The sequence below is a fragment of the Penicillium brevicompactum genome (genome assembly GCF_028827555.1).
Source record: "Penicillium brevicompactum strain IBT 35665 chromosome Unknown utg000002l_segment0_segment0, whole genome shotgun sequence".
Lineage (NCBI taxonomy): Eukaryota > Fungi > Ascomycota > Eurotiomycetes > Eurotiales > Aspergillaceae > Penicillium > Penicillium brevicompactum.
The window spans coordinates 1,939,967-1,954,260 of record NW_026623205.1 but is presented as its reverse complement, the minus strand read 5'-3'; the positions used below and the strand labels follow the sequence as shown (position 1 = coordinate 1,954,260).

The window sequence follows — 14,294 nt, the reverse complement described above, 5'->3', positions numbered from 1 at the left end:
GAGAGAGAGGAAAATGTCGGATGACGTCTGAGTCGGCGACTTCGGGCCGAAGGAAGTCTGAAGTCATCGCATGCTATATTTGTTTACGGCGGTTATTCGGCTATAGTATTCATGAGAGAGCTATCTAGAGTATCTAGACAGCTTCAGATATTCTCAGTCCTTCCATTGAAGCTCGCTGCCTTCATAAGAAGAGTAAGGAGAATGTATAGAAAGTAAAGCCAAGCAACGGACACGGGCCCACCGGGAAACCTCGTCTCTCTTCACACTCTCCAAATGTCCTTACTACGCGAGGCGAAGAAATGCCTCGTTAATCTATATTCACACAAATTCAATGCCTTCATAACACCGCTTGCGCGCGCTGGCCCATGGCAGGACCGCGTGAAGGAGGCCGACGAGCGCAAGGAACAAGGTACCACCGTCACAGCTGCTTTTCGCTCCAGCTACTAATGCGCTAGCAGGAACCCCAAAGTCAGCCATTGACGGCCGTCTGATATCAATAAAAGACAATATCTGCACACGCGATTTCCCAACCACCTGCGGGTCTGGCATTTTGAAAAATTACACCAGTCCTTTCAATGCCACCGTCGTCGACCAGCTAGAGGCCGCCGGGGCCGTCATCGCCGGAAAAACAAACCTGGATGAGTTTGGAATGGGCTCGAACTCGATCAATTCCCGCTTCGGACCTGTTAAGAACCCGCGCTACGACTCGAGTGGGGAATTTCTCTCGGCTGGTGGTAGCTCTGGTGGAAGTGCGGCGTCGGTGGCCGCTGATCAGTGCTTCGCCTCGCTGGGGACAGATACGGGAGGCTCGGTCAGACTGCCGGCCGCATACACGGGCACAGTGGGCTTCAAGCCCTCGTACGGGTTGATCTCGCGTTGGGGTGTGGTGGCATATGCCAATTCATTGGATACCGTGGGAATTCTGGGAAAGACCACTGCCAATGTGCGGGATATCTTTGACATCCTCAATAAGCACGACCACCGCGACCCAACCAGTCTTTCAATAGCCTCACGCGACCGAATTCAGCATTCTCTCCACAACCCCCAGCTAACGTCCCGGTTGCAATCCGCTCCGCTTCGGATTGGCGTGCCGGTCGAATATAACGTATCCGAGCTCACGTCCTCGGTGCGACGCGCTTGGGCGCATTCACTTGCACACTTGAAGAAACAAGGACATACCATACACTCGGTTTCTCTGCCCGATACAAAGCATGCGTTGTCCACATACTACGTCCTGGGGCCAGCAGAGGCATCCTCAAACCTGGCCAAGTACGACGGAGTACGGTACGGCACTCGAGCCGAGGGTCCAGATGGCGACGGCAAGCCGGATGGATATCTCTATGCGAATACTCGTGGAGAGGGTTTTGGGCAGGAAGTCAAGAGACGAATTACTCTGGGCACATTCAGTCTAAGTGCCAACGCTATGGATAACTACTTTATCCAGGCTCAGCGGGTGCGTCGTCTCGTCCAGAAGGATTTCGATGCTGTCTTCACGGCCAAGCACCCGCTCGCTGCGCACGGCACGGGAATTACAAAGGAGAACGACGTCGACGTTATTATCTGTCCAACGGCTCCTTCGTCTCCACCCCGATTGTCTGACTTGATGGACAAGTCGAAGCCAAAGTCACCGCTGGAAGGCTATGTCACCGATGTGTATACTGTCCCTGCCAGCTTGGCAGGTTTGCCAGCAATCTCGGTCCCTGTTACAGTCGCCGGGGAACAAGAAGCAGAGCTAGCGGGCATTCAGGTCATCGGCCAGTACGGAGATGACCAGCTCGTTATGAAAGTTGGCGAAATGCTCGAGGGGAAGCACTTGGACTGATCCTGGAGTAATAGTAATGTACGATTATATGGAAGTGTGTATATTCTAGAAGCAAAATCATGAATTGGTATCAATATCAACGCCTGTATCGCCGTTTTTCTAGCCCCGCGTTAGGTCATCTCAACATCGCCGTCGCCGTCGCCTTGTACTTCTATCGTAGGGGTATCCACTCCAATGCTCACGGCCTCTGCAGCAGGCTGGGTCCCAGCATCACCAGCAGCTGGTGTCTCGTGGTTGCTGTTGACTGCTGAATCAGAGGCCCCGGCAGTGCCTGGGGTGTTAGCAGCCATGGCATAGTCCATCGCCGCTCCAACGCCGCCCTTCAGCACTTCCGCTCCGCCTACCACGCCCGACTCATCGAGCTCTGTGCTGTTGTTGATGACATTGCCGTCAATGCCACCCCAGGTGAACATAGCTTCGACCTCGTCCACCATATCGGCGATCACGTCTTCCACGATTTGATCGTTGAAACGCTCGCCCATGGGCCGGACGGGTTCGCCGGTCTCGGTTTTCTCAGGTGGGCCAACCCACCACGGCCCCTCGAAGCGACATTCGACGGCGCCACCGCCATAGCAACTGACAGCGGGGTAGTAGCCGATCATACCATCATCTGCGTTTTCTCGCTCGCCAATACCGAGGTTATTAGTGCCATTGGCTAAACGGCTGGCAGGTGGCAGGAAGGCGTAGAGTTCCTTGAATGGAGTGCCCATTGGAACCCCGTTCTTCAGAATGGTAATGCTAGACCCGGGCAGCGTGCGAAGAGTGGCATCCTCGCTGTTTAACGGAGACGGAGGGCCAAAGGTCGGCGTTTCCTTCAGATTGAAGGCGTAGTCGCGAAGGTGCTTGGTCGAGAAGACATTGGATTGCTGCCAGCAAAAGTCGGACTTGTAATGGAAGGGAATCCGGTCACGAATGATATTTGTAGCCGTAGGAGGCTGCGTCGAGCCAGGTCCATCCGTGGCAGCGTCGTAGGTCCCTTCGACGATCTTTTTGTGAAGTGAGAGGGGAGGAAGTGTGATGAGCATGCCAATAACGTCTCCCTCATTGATGGCCTCTCCTTTGGGGAAGAAGAATTCACATCGCATGCGGTTGACAACTTCGCCATTGACATCCCGAATCCCGTACCCGTAGCAGTCCACCCCGACATTCGCGTCGAGGTCGGCCTCCCGGCGGGCAAAGCCAATGCGGACATGGCCGCGGGGTGAGGTGGTGGGCCTGCCATTCTGAGGGGCTTGTGGATCGTTAACAATTCCACTAATCACGCGAGCCTCGTAGTAGTAGGTCCCCTCCCGAGCACACACGTTTGCGCGAGCGGTATGCCATGCATCACTGGTGGTGACAGCCGTCGCATTCTCCGAGAACGAGATAGCAGCCGGCGAATCCTCAAAGCTAAAGCGAGCATGGTATGGGCGAACATCCGTCTGGCGATATTTGATGTGAGGGAAGCCTGCGTCCGAGATAGCATAGCTGTAGCGGAACCCATTCTTGTTGGTGAGCTTGTCAACCACCTCGTAGAAATCCCAGCTCCGGCCCAACACCTCTGATGACTTCCTACTCACTCGGTTCAGCTGCCGAGCTTGTGGAGGGAACCGATCTGAATCATGGGGTTCCGCGAGGAGCAATGGGCGCAGGATGCGCAGCTTTGAGCTGGGGAGGGCTGTGTTTGCTGCTGTTGTGGCGCGTTTCTTCGGTGGTGGAGGTGCACTTTCGGTATCTAAGCCCTTAGCTTCGCGCTTTTTACGACTGTCTCGCTTGTTGCGCTTGGCCCGGCCATCGCCTTGCGCAGAAGGAGCGGGAGAGGACCGGGGGTTCAGATCGGTGAATTGCGCATTGAGGTGAGGACCACCATTGGGTGGTAAAATTGGGGAGTTGATGTTGGATGACGGTGCAGATGACCCTGGAGCTTGGGATGCCATGTTTGAGTCGATTGACGGTGGCTATATAGGTCAATCAGTGAGCTGGTTGCATGGCTTGTGACCCTTACGTCCGATATCTTTGCCGTTGGACGTTGTTCCACGCGTGCAAACTGTGCAAACACTGCACTTGATGATCTCAAGGACGATAGTTCCTGATCACAAGCTTCAGCAACTCTTTTCTCTGGCGATGAATAGTACCGACGTCAAGCAGCCTCTCTTTGGATTGATAGGCGGTCAATCATCGCGGGCAGAAAAGTAATTGAAGCGGCTCAGGGCGGTGTGGGGTACAGGCGGTGTAGGCTGATTGGGGGGGGCACCGCCGGGCAGAAAAAAAAATATTACCACACATACTGTTCGCCGTGGACTTCGATAAGCCGAAACTGGTCGTTGGAATTATTTCTACAGATCTCCATATCCAGCAGGAATCACATCATGCCCAAGGCTTCCAACTCCCGCGCTGCCGCCATGGCACGCCGACACAACCCTCTCGCCGAAGATATCACATCGGCGGGGCACCTTCGGACCCAAAGCAGCAAGAAGGGCAAAGGCAAGGCCGCCGACGAGGAGGAGGGTGAGAATGGACAACGCTTCGTCGATGCGAAGATGTCCCGCAACATTCTCCAGCTTGGTCAGGAACTTGCCGACGAAGATGCGGCGGAACAAGCCAAGAATGCTCCCAAGCCCAAGTCAAACGGCGCATTCGAATTCGACACTCGGTTCGAGGAGGAGGAAGCTTTCTCTGACGACGAGGGCAAGTATGAGGGTGACGACTGGGTCGATGACGAAGTTGAGCAAGTGGTAGGCAGACCGGAATCTGGACATCGAATTGCTTTCTAACTGGTTTGTAGGAGGTCGACCCCAATGACCTAGATATGTTCAACAAGTTCATGCCCCACGAGGAAGACCCTATATTCCACCCCAAGGATCCCAGCTCCGCTGGCCCCACCAACCTCGCCGATCTGATTCTCGAGAAGATCGCCGAACACGAAGCCAAGCAGTCTGGCGATGGCACCTACGCCCCGTACGTTCAAGGTGGGGGCATCCCCGAGGACGCAGTCCAGATCCCCGCCAAGGCTGTGGAAGTATACGAGAAGTAAGTCAAGACTTTGTCGATCTATATGATCTCCGCTCATATCTCTAGGGTTGGCATGATCCTCTCTCGCTACAAGTCTGGCCCGCTGCCCAAGCCCGTCAAGATTCTCCCCTCCGTGCCAAACTGGCAGACTCTCCTCGATATCACCCGTCCAGAGTCATGGACCGGTAACGCCGTCTACGCCGTCACCCGTATCTTCATCTCATCCAAGCCTCACGTCGCTCAGGAGTTCATCAACATTGTGCTTTTGGACCGTGTGCGCGAGGAGATTCACGAGACCAAGAAGCTGAACGTCCACACCTACAACGCCCTCCGCAAGGCCCTCTACAAGCCAGCCTGCTTCTTCAAGGGTCTTCTGTTCCCCCTCGTCTCCACCGGTACCTGCACTCTGCGCGAGGCTCACATCGTCTCCTCCGTCATTGCCCGTGTCTCCGTCCCCTTGCTGCACTCCGCCGCAGCCCTGCTTCGCATGTGCGATCTGTCCGCCGAGCAATCCCTCACAGACATTGAGAGTACCGGTGCCGTGAACATGTTCATCCGAGTCTTCCTGGAGAAGAAGTACGCGCTGCCCTTCAAGGTCGTCGACGCCCTAGTCTTCCACTTCATGCGCTTCCGCGTCGTCAACCCGGAAGACCAGATGACCGACGGTCCCGGTCTCGGATCTAAGAACTACAAGCTGCCCGTCCTCTGGCACCAGTCTCTGCTGGTCTTTGCCCAGCGGTACCGTAACGATATCACGGAAGATCAGCGTGAGGCTCTCCTGGATCTGCTGCTGGTTCGCGGCCACAAGGATATCGGGCCTGAGGTCCGTCGTGAATTGCTCGCTGGTCGAGGACGTGGCGTGGTTGTTCCCGACCCGGAGGCCCAGAATGCGCTGGATGCCGGCGACGACACGATGGATGTCACCATGTAGAAATTCCAGCGCTGCATCTCGCTTACGATTTGGTCATGAGCACGTTTAGGACGGCGTTTTTGTTTCTTTCTCTCTTTTTCGATTATCTTCCGAGGGTCTGCATATAATTCCCCTGGTGTCAGGTTTATAAAATGGGATGATCTAGTTTTACATCAAGTACCCTGTTACATATGTCATGGACATTTGAAAGTATTGTATAAATTTGCCAACATAGCCTTTGTAGTCAGATACTTTTTTTTCTCTCGCCGCTGTAGGTGCGAATGAGCGGCCTGCTACTTACTCGCAGTGCTACTGGAACGACGTCAGGTCTTCTGAATCAGATCCATGCGCATTCAATGGAATCCCTGCCGGATATCTAGCTTCGTGAAGTATTGCCTTTGCCACCCGCTTGGCCTTGCTCTTTTCCATCCTTCCTTTTACCGTGTTCTGATTTGTCTCGGTCCGGTCCCTGGCGGAGTTCGCAAAGGCCTCCTTCAATTGTTGCAGCTCTTCAATAGCCCTGTCCTATTCATCACGTTCCCATTTGGCGAGGGTGACCTGCGTTCCAGACCATCAAGAGATTACCCTGCGTCTATTGCACTTGGATGAGAAAAAATTCAATCCGCGAGTGTGAATAATCAGCATGGCGCTTGTCGTTCGAAGGAGTTTGCGACTAGCTCATCATTGGAGCCAGCTCATGGCGTTTTGGAAGGGCAACCACACCGAAGAGTTTGAGGGTGATCTTGATCCGTGAGATGAGTGGATCGGAAGCATGCTGCTCTGTGGCCTCTTTACTCCGTATGGACAAATATCGTCGTCATGTTCGACCTTGCTCAAGGTGTTGGGGCAGCTAGCCGGTTGTCCGATGGTTTTAGTGAGCCCCGTTTTGGAAGTGGCCAGCTGCTTTGTCTTCACTGTACTGGGCTTTTGGAAGACCCGTGGAGTGTTTTCTGCGAGGTGGTTAGTTTGTTGTTAATTGAGGTCGGCGTACTAACTGAGTTGAGGTTGTTCAGTGGGATAAGAACAAATGGTAGAGTCGAGAAGTAGAGTTTAGAAAATGTGTCAGAGGGAAGATGCTATTAGATCAGAGTCAAAGATGGATGACCCTATATAGTAATAGAAGATATAGTTCAAGCGTTCGATAATCACTGTGTACTTATGTTCCAAGGCTATTGTCACTAGGCAAGCATGACACTGCAAGTCACCAGCGCTATACAGGATGAGAAAAGTTAGACAGGAACACTCAGGGCATATGTCAGGTCAATTTACTTTGGGTCAAGTTTAAGGCATTTAACCATCCATGGATATATGAGAGCGATCACTCGAGGTAGACCTTGGGGCCTGGACAGTCACCTAGGGCAAAGCTCCACCAGAAGGCCAATATGATAGCATGATCTCATCAAACAAGTGGTATCACAATTAGATATTAGAATTTACATACAGCGTAGACATTCTCCATAACTTTTTTTTCTCAATCGGCAAAAAAGCAACATCAACGAGCTTGACCGATCTCAGCATCCCGATGCTCATTCTGCGTCTCCGGCAGAGCACCCGAAGCCTGCGTCATTTCCGGCGCAGCCCTCTCAGATCCATCCCGTGAAGGAGCAGCAGTAGCAGGAGGTGTCTCGAGCAAGCGCGGGCCCGACTCCTTAGGCTTCTTATTACCTGCGACCCTCGCAGGGGCAGGACCCAACACCGTAGGATACTTAAAGCGGAAACCCCAGACAAAGTACAGACGCAACTTCGTACCGAAGCCCATGGCATCCCATCTCTGTTTCAGGATCTCTGCGTCCTCGCGACTGCGCGCGCGGAAACCCTTTCGGAAACAGAAGAGGAAGAAGAGGGAAATGGGGAAGCAGGAGAAGGCCCAGAAAAGAGGGAATCCGCGACGGGTTTGCCAGCCGGTCATGAGGCGGCGGAATCGGACCCAGGCTTCGATCATGCCGAGGAAGAAGAAGAGGCCTGCCCAGCCGAGGATGCAGATTAGGACGAGGGCTAGACCGGAGATTCCGATGCCCATGCCCCATTTGCTGGTGAACCAGTTGTCGTAGTCATAGTTGCCGTAATAGTAGCCGCCGTAATAGCCGCCGTAGCCATTGCTGCCGGTGTATTGACAGCCGGCGCCGTTGTAGCTGGCTGTGGGTTTGTTGTAGTAGCTTGCAGAGCTGAGGTCTGCACTCGGGACTTGGGTTGGGTCGACGAAGACAACGTCGTAGAGGTAGGTGGTTGGCTGGAAGGGCTCGGAGTTGTCGATGGAGGAGGAGCTGACGATGGTCTCCCTGGGGAGAAGATTGCGGATCGAAGCTGGGGGAGTGACCTCGACAGCCGAGGTCGTGGTCCATTGGGTTGAGCAGCCCGTAGGGGCGGAATAAGTCACGTTGACCTTGTAGACTGTGGTGTGGTAGTTACCCTCGTTGTCGAGGGAGTAGTAGCCAACATAACCATTGTTCTCAGGTACGACACCATAGCCAGTTGGGTAGAGTTTCTCCACAACGGTGTAGCTCTCATAGACATCAGTGGCAATGGAGGTGATAGTAGACAGAGCCTCGGCGGGGAGTGTGGCAGTCGGGCTGAAGCGAGTGATGGTTGTTATAGCCTCAGAGCCATAGTACTCGGTATAGACATCTTGTTGGTAGTAATCAGTCACGATCCAAGGAGCCGCGTGAACGAGAGTGAAAGCGAGTGACAGGAAGCAGATGAACGAATGGATGAGTGCCATATTGAAAGGCCCCTTGGGATTTGCGCTTGCCGATGCAAAGAGGCGCCGGTCATGGTTTTAATAGCAAAATTTAGGTAGCGCCTCCAGACCCTGGAATTTGCGGCTTTTGGGGGCTGTTTCCTAAAAGTCATAGTTCGGTGGAAATTGCCAGCATTAGAGTAGTCCCAGGCGAGGCCGTGATTGGTGATGTTTCGGGATTTGCGTCCCAAAGTGGAGGGCATTGTCTGTATTCGATCTAGCCCGACGCTAGTCATTTCGCCTCAAGCGAGGATATACTGTGAGTATTGTCGAATATGCCATTGAATGAGGTCTCTTTATATGCAGGAGAATATGGATGCGAGAGATAAAGAGACAAGAGACAGAACAGTAAGGGAGAGGGAGGAGTAAGAGCGAGGGAGAGGAAGAGGAAAAGAGAAGTTGAGTCCAAACCTTCAGTGTTCCGGCAATGGACCGAATCGGCACTAGCCTACTGGACGCCACTGCTAGCCATTGCTAATGATAGATTCCCTTTCGCTTCAGTCAAAACCCAAATTTGCAACCAAACAGCATAAGCGAAATAGAGAGAAAATACGGAGGCAAAAAAACAAACACAAGTCCAAACAAAAAAGGCTCGAATTGGAAGCATATACGGAGTACGCCAATGGAATTTATAAACACGCAGAACAAAGCCATAACGTCGTAGCCACTCCCCTCCAACTCAATTAGCAGCCCTAAGAGCCCTCAATCTCGCCCCAAGCCCATCCTCAACCTCTGCATCCTGCTGCGGCTGCTTAACCTCCTCCTTAGGCGCCGCATCCGCCTCCAAGTTCTTCCGCATATCCACACCCGCATCATCAGCCAACTGTTCCATCAACCGATCAACCTCCGTCTCCCCCTCAGCCCCATACTCCTGCATCGAAACACCCTGCGCAACATCCTCAATCGCCGAACTCGCAATCTTAAAGTCCTCCGATCGCGCAAGGAAATTGTTAGCGTGCGAGACTAGGTGTTCGAGGTTGACGCTGCGCGAGGCTGCGTCGAGACCCCGCGAGGCCATCGCGAGGGTTCGGGAGGTGTCGCGGGTGCTCTGGGCGGCTTTGAGTTCGTTGATGATTACGTCGGCGCGGGCGGCTTCGGATTTCAGGGTTACTTGGCGGCGCTTCTCGCGGACGGCGGAGGCGGCGTGGATGCGGGCGATTTGGAATTCGTGGTTTTTCATGGCTTTGTCGGCTTTGGCTTTTTCGGATTTGAAGGTCGCTTCAGCGCGGACGGCTTCTTTTTTGAGGCGGTTGGAGTGGAGCTGGTGAGGTTAGTCTCTGTGGGTGTTTGGAATCTGGTGCAGGTGTAGATGTGGATGTAGATGCTGTATGTAGATGGCGGGGTCAGGCGGGGTTCGGAACTCACCTTGACATTTGTGCGGGCTTCGAAGATGGGGTCTTTGCGAACCATGATGTGTGTGTGTAGATGGTAGTGTTTGTTTCTCAAAGGATGCGGAGAGGAAGTTTGGAGTTAGCGCGTGGCAACGTCACTGACCGCATTCAGCCGTTTTGGGGTCTGGCCGATTTAGGCAGATGTCTGCGATTAGTTACTCCCCCATTTAACTAGTCAATATGACCATGTTTACTGAGTACGAATATTCTCTACTATTTATGTTGACAATTACGATACTACTCCGTGCTGATGAAATTGATAGAGCAAGATGAGCCAGTCGATTTTGCGTCAAAAAAGTCATAATATAATAATACAAATAGAATCCCTCAGCGGTGCTTCCTCACAAGGGTGCTCACGCTAGAACTCCGGAAACTCCGTGCCCGATGCATCTTTCCATTACTGCGTTGCCGTCCAGGTTTGTTCCGCTGGTTGCGTGTCGACGAACTGAGACTATCGAGGGCCCAGGCCATGGTCAATAACAACTCCCAACTCGGTCGAGCCTCCGGGGCGCCAGCCGACCGTCTCGAAGAGAACCGCTCACTAACCGCTAGCTGCAATGCTCTGCCCGTCGCATCGCGAAGTGGACGCGCCATGGCTGGGCTGCACGCTAGCAGTCTGATGAGGAGTCTCATCCGAAAGACCGGGGACGCCTTCGAGGACGACAGACTCGGGGTCGAAATCAACCATAGAATCAAAGGGAAATGCCGATAGATCTCCTCCGTCGAGAACGTCAAAGGCAAACCCGTCTTCAGGGAAAGAAGGATTTGGCTCAGCGGGTGAATCACCGTGGAACAGGCGACGGAAGTCATCGTCAGAAAGAGGAGCTGCCACATCATTGGCAGGTTGAGGGTCGGAGAGGTCGAAGAGGGGGAGAGCACCGGCTCCTTCGAGGCCAGCGACGGACACGGCAGGTCGCACAACACCGCAGCAGGATGTTGTGTCACGTCGGAGGCCTCAGCCAGAGTGGAGGGCTTGAGGGTGGGGGAGTAGTCGGTCACAGAAGGGGTGGGGAAGGGGATGCGCTCCATGGGGAGCTCGTCGCCTTCTTGTTTGAAGAGGGTGGGGGTGAGAGTGGGAGATTCGACCGCAGGAGAGCTGGCCTTGGGAGTCGCGCTGCGAGAACCACGGACCTCGGCGGAGAGTTGAGCCACCTGCTGGTTGAGGCGGTTGTTCTCGGTCTCCATTTGAGAGAGACGCTGGATGAGGAACTGGTTCTGCTGCTCCATGCGGATCTTCTCGGTCTCGAGCTTCTCCATCTCGAGTCTCTTGCGCTCGCGGGATGTTTGAGCGGCAGCGCGGTTCCGGAGAACCCGTTCTATCCGCCGCTGCTCCTTCTCATCATCTGTTTTGGCGCGTTTGCTACAACCGTCAGCGGGGGCGAACCTCTTACGTATATTTTGGACATCAGGCACATACCGAGGAGGGAGGTTTGTTTTCGGGGTGGGAAGTTCTTGTCCCCATGACTTTCTCTTTTTTGTGGGTTTCTTCTCATCATCTTCTTCTTCTTCTTTGATGTCATCTTCAGGCTCGGGAGAGTCTAATGAGGTCTCCGCAGGGGAGACTGAGTAGAGATCCCGGTCTGGGGAGGTGGGGAGTGTATCCATGGGGTTGATGGTGTCCGCCATTGTTGACAAAGGTCTGGATAACCGGTGCCGGACGTGAAACTGCAACGAGTAGATATATCAAGTGTGTGATAAGAGAGACGTTATCATCACGATCGGCACCGGAAACCACCTGGGACCGGGAGATCAGAATGAGTCAGCGTGGGAATAATTTGGAAAGGCCAGCTGGTCAGAGGAGAGCGGAGGTTTAAGTAGAGGCCAGCGTGTCTTAAGGGATGGAACAAAGAGGAGTTAAGGAGGTATTGGTACGGACGGGGGGTATTGTCAGGGGGCGGTATGGACCTTGTATGATACCGCCCCCTCCCCGTCTCCAGAGGGGAGATAACACCCATTGGTGTGCTCTGGACTCTGTATTATGGGCTAAATGAGGAACAGGATACGGTAACATGTGGCGGAGCACCGGTATGCGATGGGTAAATTACCAGATTACGCTCATTTCCGCCCCTGCGCCCCTGCATGCCACGGTTCAGCTGGGCGTGGCCCTGCATTATGATTGGTGGTTGAATAGGCCTCCCATATTGTGGTACCTTTTATACTCTTCGCCTCCTATTTTCTATGCAACTCCGTCCTAAATATACTTCCCGGAGTGACGGGAGTTTCTATTCTGGTGTGTTTCGGGCCTGATAGACTTCCTCATTGGGAAGTATACTCTTACACTTTGCATGCTCTTCTCACAATGTAAGCAGTACTCCGTACATCATGCATAGTGCTGACGGAGGAATATGTATACATCAGACTGGTACATCAACCACATTTAGCTTTGGACATGTGTGATCTCACGGAGTAGGACGGAGTATCCCCCCGCCCTCCAAGGTTGGAGCGATTGCGTCCCACTATGATGCCTTCCGATGTCTCGACCAAAGTGGATCAACTTGACACACGTACCCCCTGAGTCGCATCTTCCAGAAACACTTCAATCAACTTGAGATTACTCCGTACCATTACGCACTGGGCAACGCCAACTCAATTCTCCGTGCCCCTGCCCCTGAACTCCCTCTCCACGGTTATCTCCATGCTCTCTTGACTATTGTTCTTTAATCTATAATCTATAGTCCATAATCTATTGCAAGTGAAATCTGAAGCATGTCAATTTGCCACAAATGGAGTAACTACCTTTCAATTTATTCAATTTCAGCACACAATGTTGAAAACCTCCGAGGCCAAGTACAAGTACAACCTTGGAGGTGTGCAGCGTGCGATGTTGGAAGGTGTGGCCCGTGCGATCGGAGTTTTGGGAATTTCCCCATGTGGTTTAGCGTGGATGGTGTCAGAGTCGAGTCGAACTATTGAAGCATCCAAGTCCTCCGTACTTCGTACTCCGTGTGGCTAGGGACGGAGTAGATTCACAAGGTTACTCTTTGCTGATTATTCATGAAATGTTTAAAAGAAAACATGTCTCTTAACGGGTAAGGTCGGCCGGTAGCATGCCTCCGAACATATACTTCACACACTACGAAGTATAAAACATTCCACCAACGCCCAATCTGAGCTTCCGAGGTTCTTTTCAAAAATCTCCTTGATCATGAATAATTCGATCGGAAGATGCTAGGTTCTCCATCAGACTACGGGGACTGTCCCATTCAAAGAACATGTCCCCCGAAATCAAACTGCGACTGATCACGTCCCGAGCATAGGGGAACATTTCCTGCTCGTAGGCAGTCACCGCCTCTCGCGTGATACCCAGCTCCTTGATTTTCCGAGCGAGAACTTGAGCGTTACGCATGGCACAGTTAACTCCATCTCCGACAAATGGCGTGGTGACATGCGCCGCATCGCCCACCAAGGTCACACCCGGCGAGGCCGGCCAGTTCAGATGTTCGACCGGGAGGTAATACAAAGGCCACACTCGGAAGGGCCCAGTGGAGTTTTGAATGATTTCGTGGATGAACGGTGCATGCCCGCCGAAGTATTCTTCCTGGAGGAGAAATTTTCTCACAGCGTCCTCGTCCGTCAAGTCCAGCTGGGCGGTCTCTGCAAAATCAACAGGTCCTCTCCACCCGAACTCTAGTCGATAATGAGAATCGCCTTGTCGTTGGATCCAGACCAACTTGCTTCGACCGCATATGGCGAGAGGTCCCTGGCCCGCGAGCTGCTCGAGGGTAGAGTGGTAAGGATTGGAAGGTAGGACAGACAACGTCAGGAAGAGGATACCAGAGTACTCCGGCTCTGCCGATGTGACCTATTGAATGTTATGGATGTCACTTTGCATTTCCAGTGAGTCGAGTGAGTTGAAAGCCTACCAGGTGTCGTATCTTGCTGCGTACGCCGTCAGTCCCGACGACAAGCTTGAACCCAGAGACAGTGGTGCCATCTTCAAATTCCAAAACAATATCTCCATTCTGAGCGCTAAAGGAGCTCTTCACAGAAGCCGACCAATGGACTTTCTCCTTTGGGACTGACGATAGCATCACCTTCCGCAGCTGTGTACGATCAATCTCGGGCGAATCGCGACCTTCACCAAATTCGGCGATCTTGTTTCCGTGATGATCCAACACAGAGTGGATTGTGGCATACCCTCCTCGGGCATACTTCTTGAACTCCTTGAAACAACCAGCCTCTTGGAGCGCGATCTGCCCACTGCTGCGGTGGATATCCAAGCATCCTCCTCGTGGAGGAGTGTCCTCTGCGCATCGCTCGTAGACCACGTAGTCGATTCCCTGCTGCTCGAGCATGCCGGCAAGAACAAGGCCGCAGGGGCCACCGCCGACGATCGCGATATCAGGTACCATGGTCTGTTTTCGCCAGGCTGGGATGATAGGATGTCGACATCACGGATTCCCAGGTTGGTGGAAGGGACTTGAGGTCAACGGGGATGCTCAA

The 14,294-nt window shown here is 53.3% G+C and overlaps 7 protein-coding genes across 7 annotated transcripts; 2 read left to right on the top strand and 5 right to left on the bottom strand.

The window, feature by feature from the left end:
- Positions 1 to 273: 273 nt before the first annotated feature.
- On the top strand, positions 274 to 1,822 carry N7506_003399 (glutamyl-tRNA(Gln) amidotransferase subunit HER2; the record flags this gene model as incomplete). Its single annotated transcript, XM_056952694.1, has 2 exons — positions 274 to 409; positions 459 to 1,822. 2 exons carry the CDS (start codon positions 274 to 276, stop codon positions 1,820 to 1,822), a joined length of 1,500 nt encoding a protein of 499 aa, XP_056814386.1.
- Positions 1,823 to 1,932: 110 nt separating this feature from the next.
- N7506_003398 (SPRY domain-containing protein) lies at positions 1,933 to 3,738 on the bottom strand (the record flags this gene model as incomplete). The annotated part of the gene is made up of 1 exon (XM_056952693.1): positions 1,933 to 3,738. The coding sequence occupies one exon, from the start codon at positions 3,736 to 3,738 to the stop codon at positions 1,933 to 1,935; it is 1,806 nt and encodes a 601-aa protein (XP_056814385.1).
- A 432-nt stretch (positions 3,739 to 4,170) lies between these two features.
- Positions 4,171 to 5,744, top strand: N7506_003397 (snoRNA-binding rRNA-processing protein ENP1; the record flags this gene model as incomplete). Its single annotated transcript, XM_056952692.1, has 3 exons — positions 4,171 to 4,536; positions 4,587 to 4,831; positions 4,880 to 5,744. The coding sequence occupies 3 exons, from the start codon at positions 4,171 to 4,173 to the stop codon at positions 5,742 to 5,744; spliced, it is 1,476 nt and encodes a 491-aa protein (XP_056814384.1).
- A 1,471-nt stretch (positions 5,745 to 7,215) lies between these two features.
- On the bottom strand, positions 7,216 to 8,442 carry N7506_003396 (uncharacterized protein; the record flags this gene model as incomplete). Its single annotated transcript, XM_056952691.1, has 1 exon — positions 7,216 to 8,442. The coding sequence occupies one exon, from the start codon at positions 8,440 to 8,442 to the stop codon at positions 7,216 to 7,218; it is 1,227 nt and encodes a 408-aa protein (XP_056814383.1).
- A 697-nt stretch (positions 8,443 to 9,139) lies between these two features.
- N7506_003395 (putative SNF7 family protein Fti1/Did2) lies at positions 9,140 to 9,870 on the bottom strand (the record flags this gene model as incomplete). The annotated part of the gene is made up of 2 exons (XM_056952690.1): positions 9,140 to 9,721; positions 9,826 to 9,870. 2 exons carry the CDS (start codon positions 9,868 to 9,870, stop codon positions 9,140 to 9,142), a joined length of 627 nt encoding a protein of 208 aa, XP_056814382.1.
- Positions 9,871 to 10,178: 308 nt separating this feature from the next.
- On the bottom strand, positions 10,179 to 11,477 carry hacA (transcription factor HAC1; the record flags this gene model as incomplete). Its single annotated transcript, XM_056952689.1, has 1 exon — positions 10,179 to 11,477. The coding sequence occupies one exon, from the start codon at positions 11,475 to 11,477 to the stop codon at positions 10,179 to 10,181; it is 1,299 nt and encodes a 432-aa protein (XP_056814381.1).
- A 1,501-nt stretch (positions 11,478 to 12,978) lies between these two features.
- N7506_003393 (FAD-dependent oxidoreductase) lies at positions 12,979 to 14,203 on the bottom strand (the record flags this gene model as incomplete). The annotated part of the gene is made up of 2 exons (XM_056952688.1): positions 12,979 to 13,653; positions 13,715 to 14,203. The coding sequence occupies 2 exons, from the start codon at positions 14,201 to 14,203 to the stop codon at positions 12,979 to 12,981; spliced, it is 1,164 nt and encodes a 387-aa protein (XP_056814380.1).
- Positions 14,204 to 14,294: the final 91 nt, after the last annotated feature.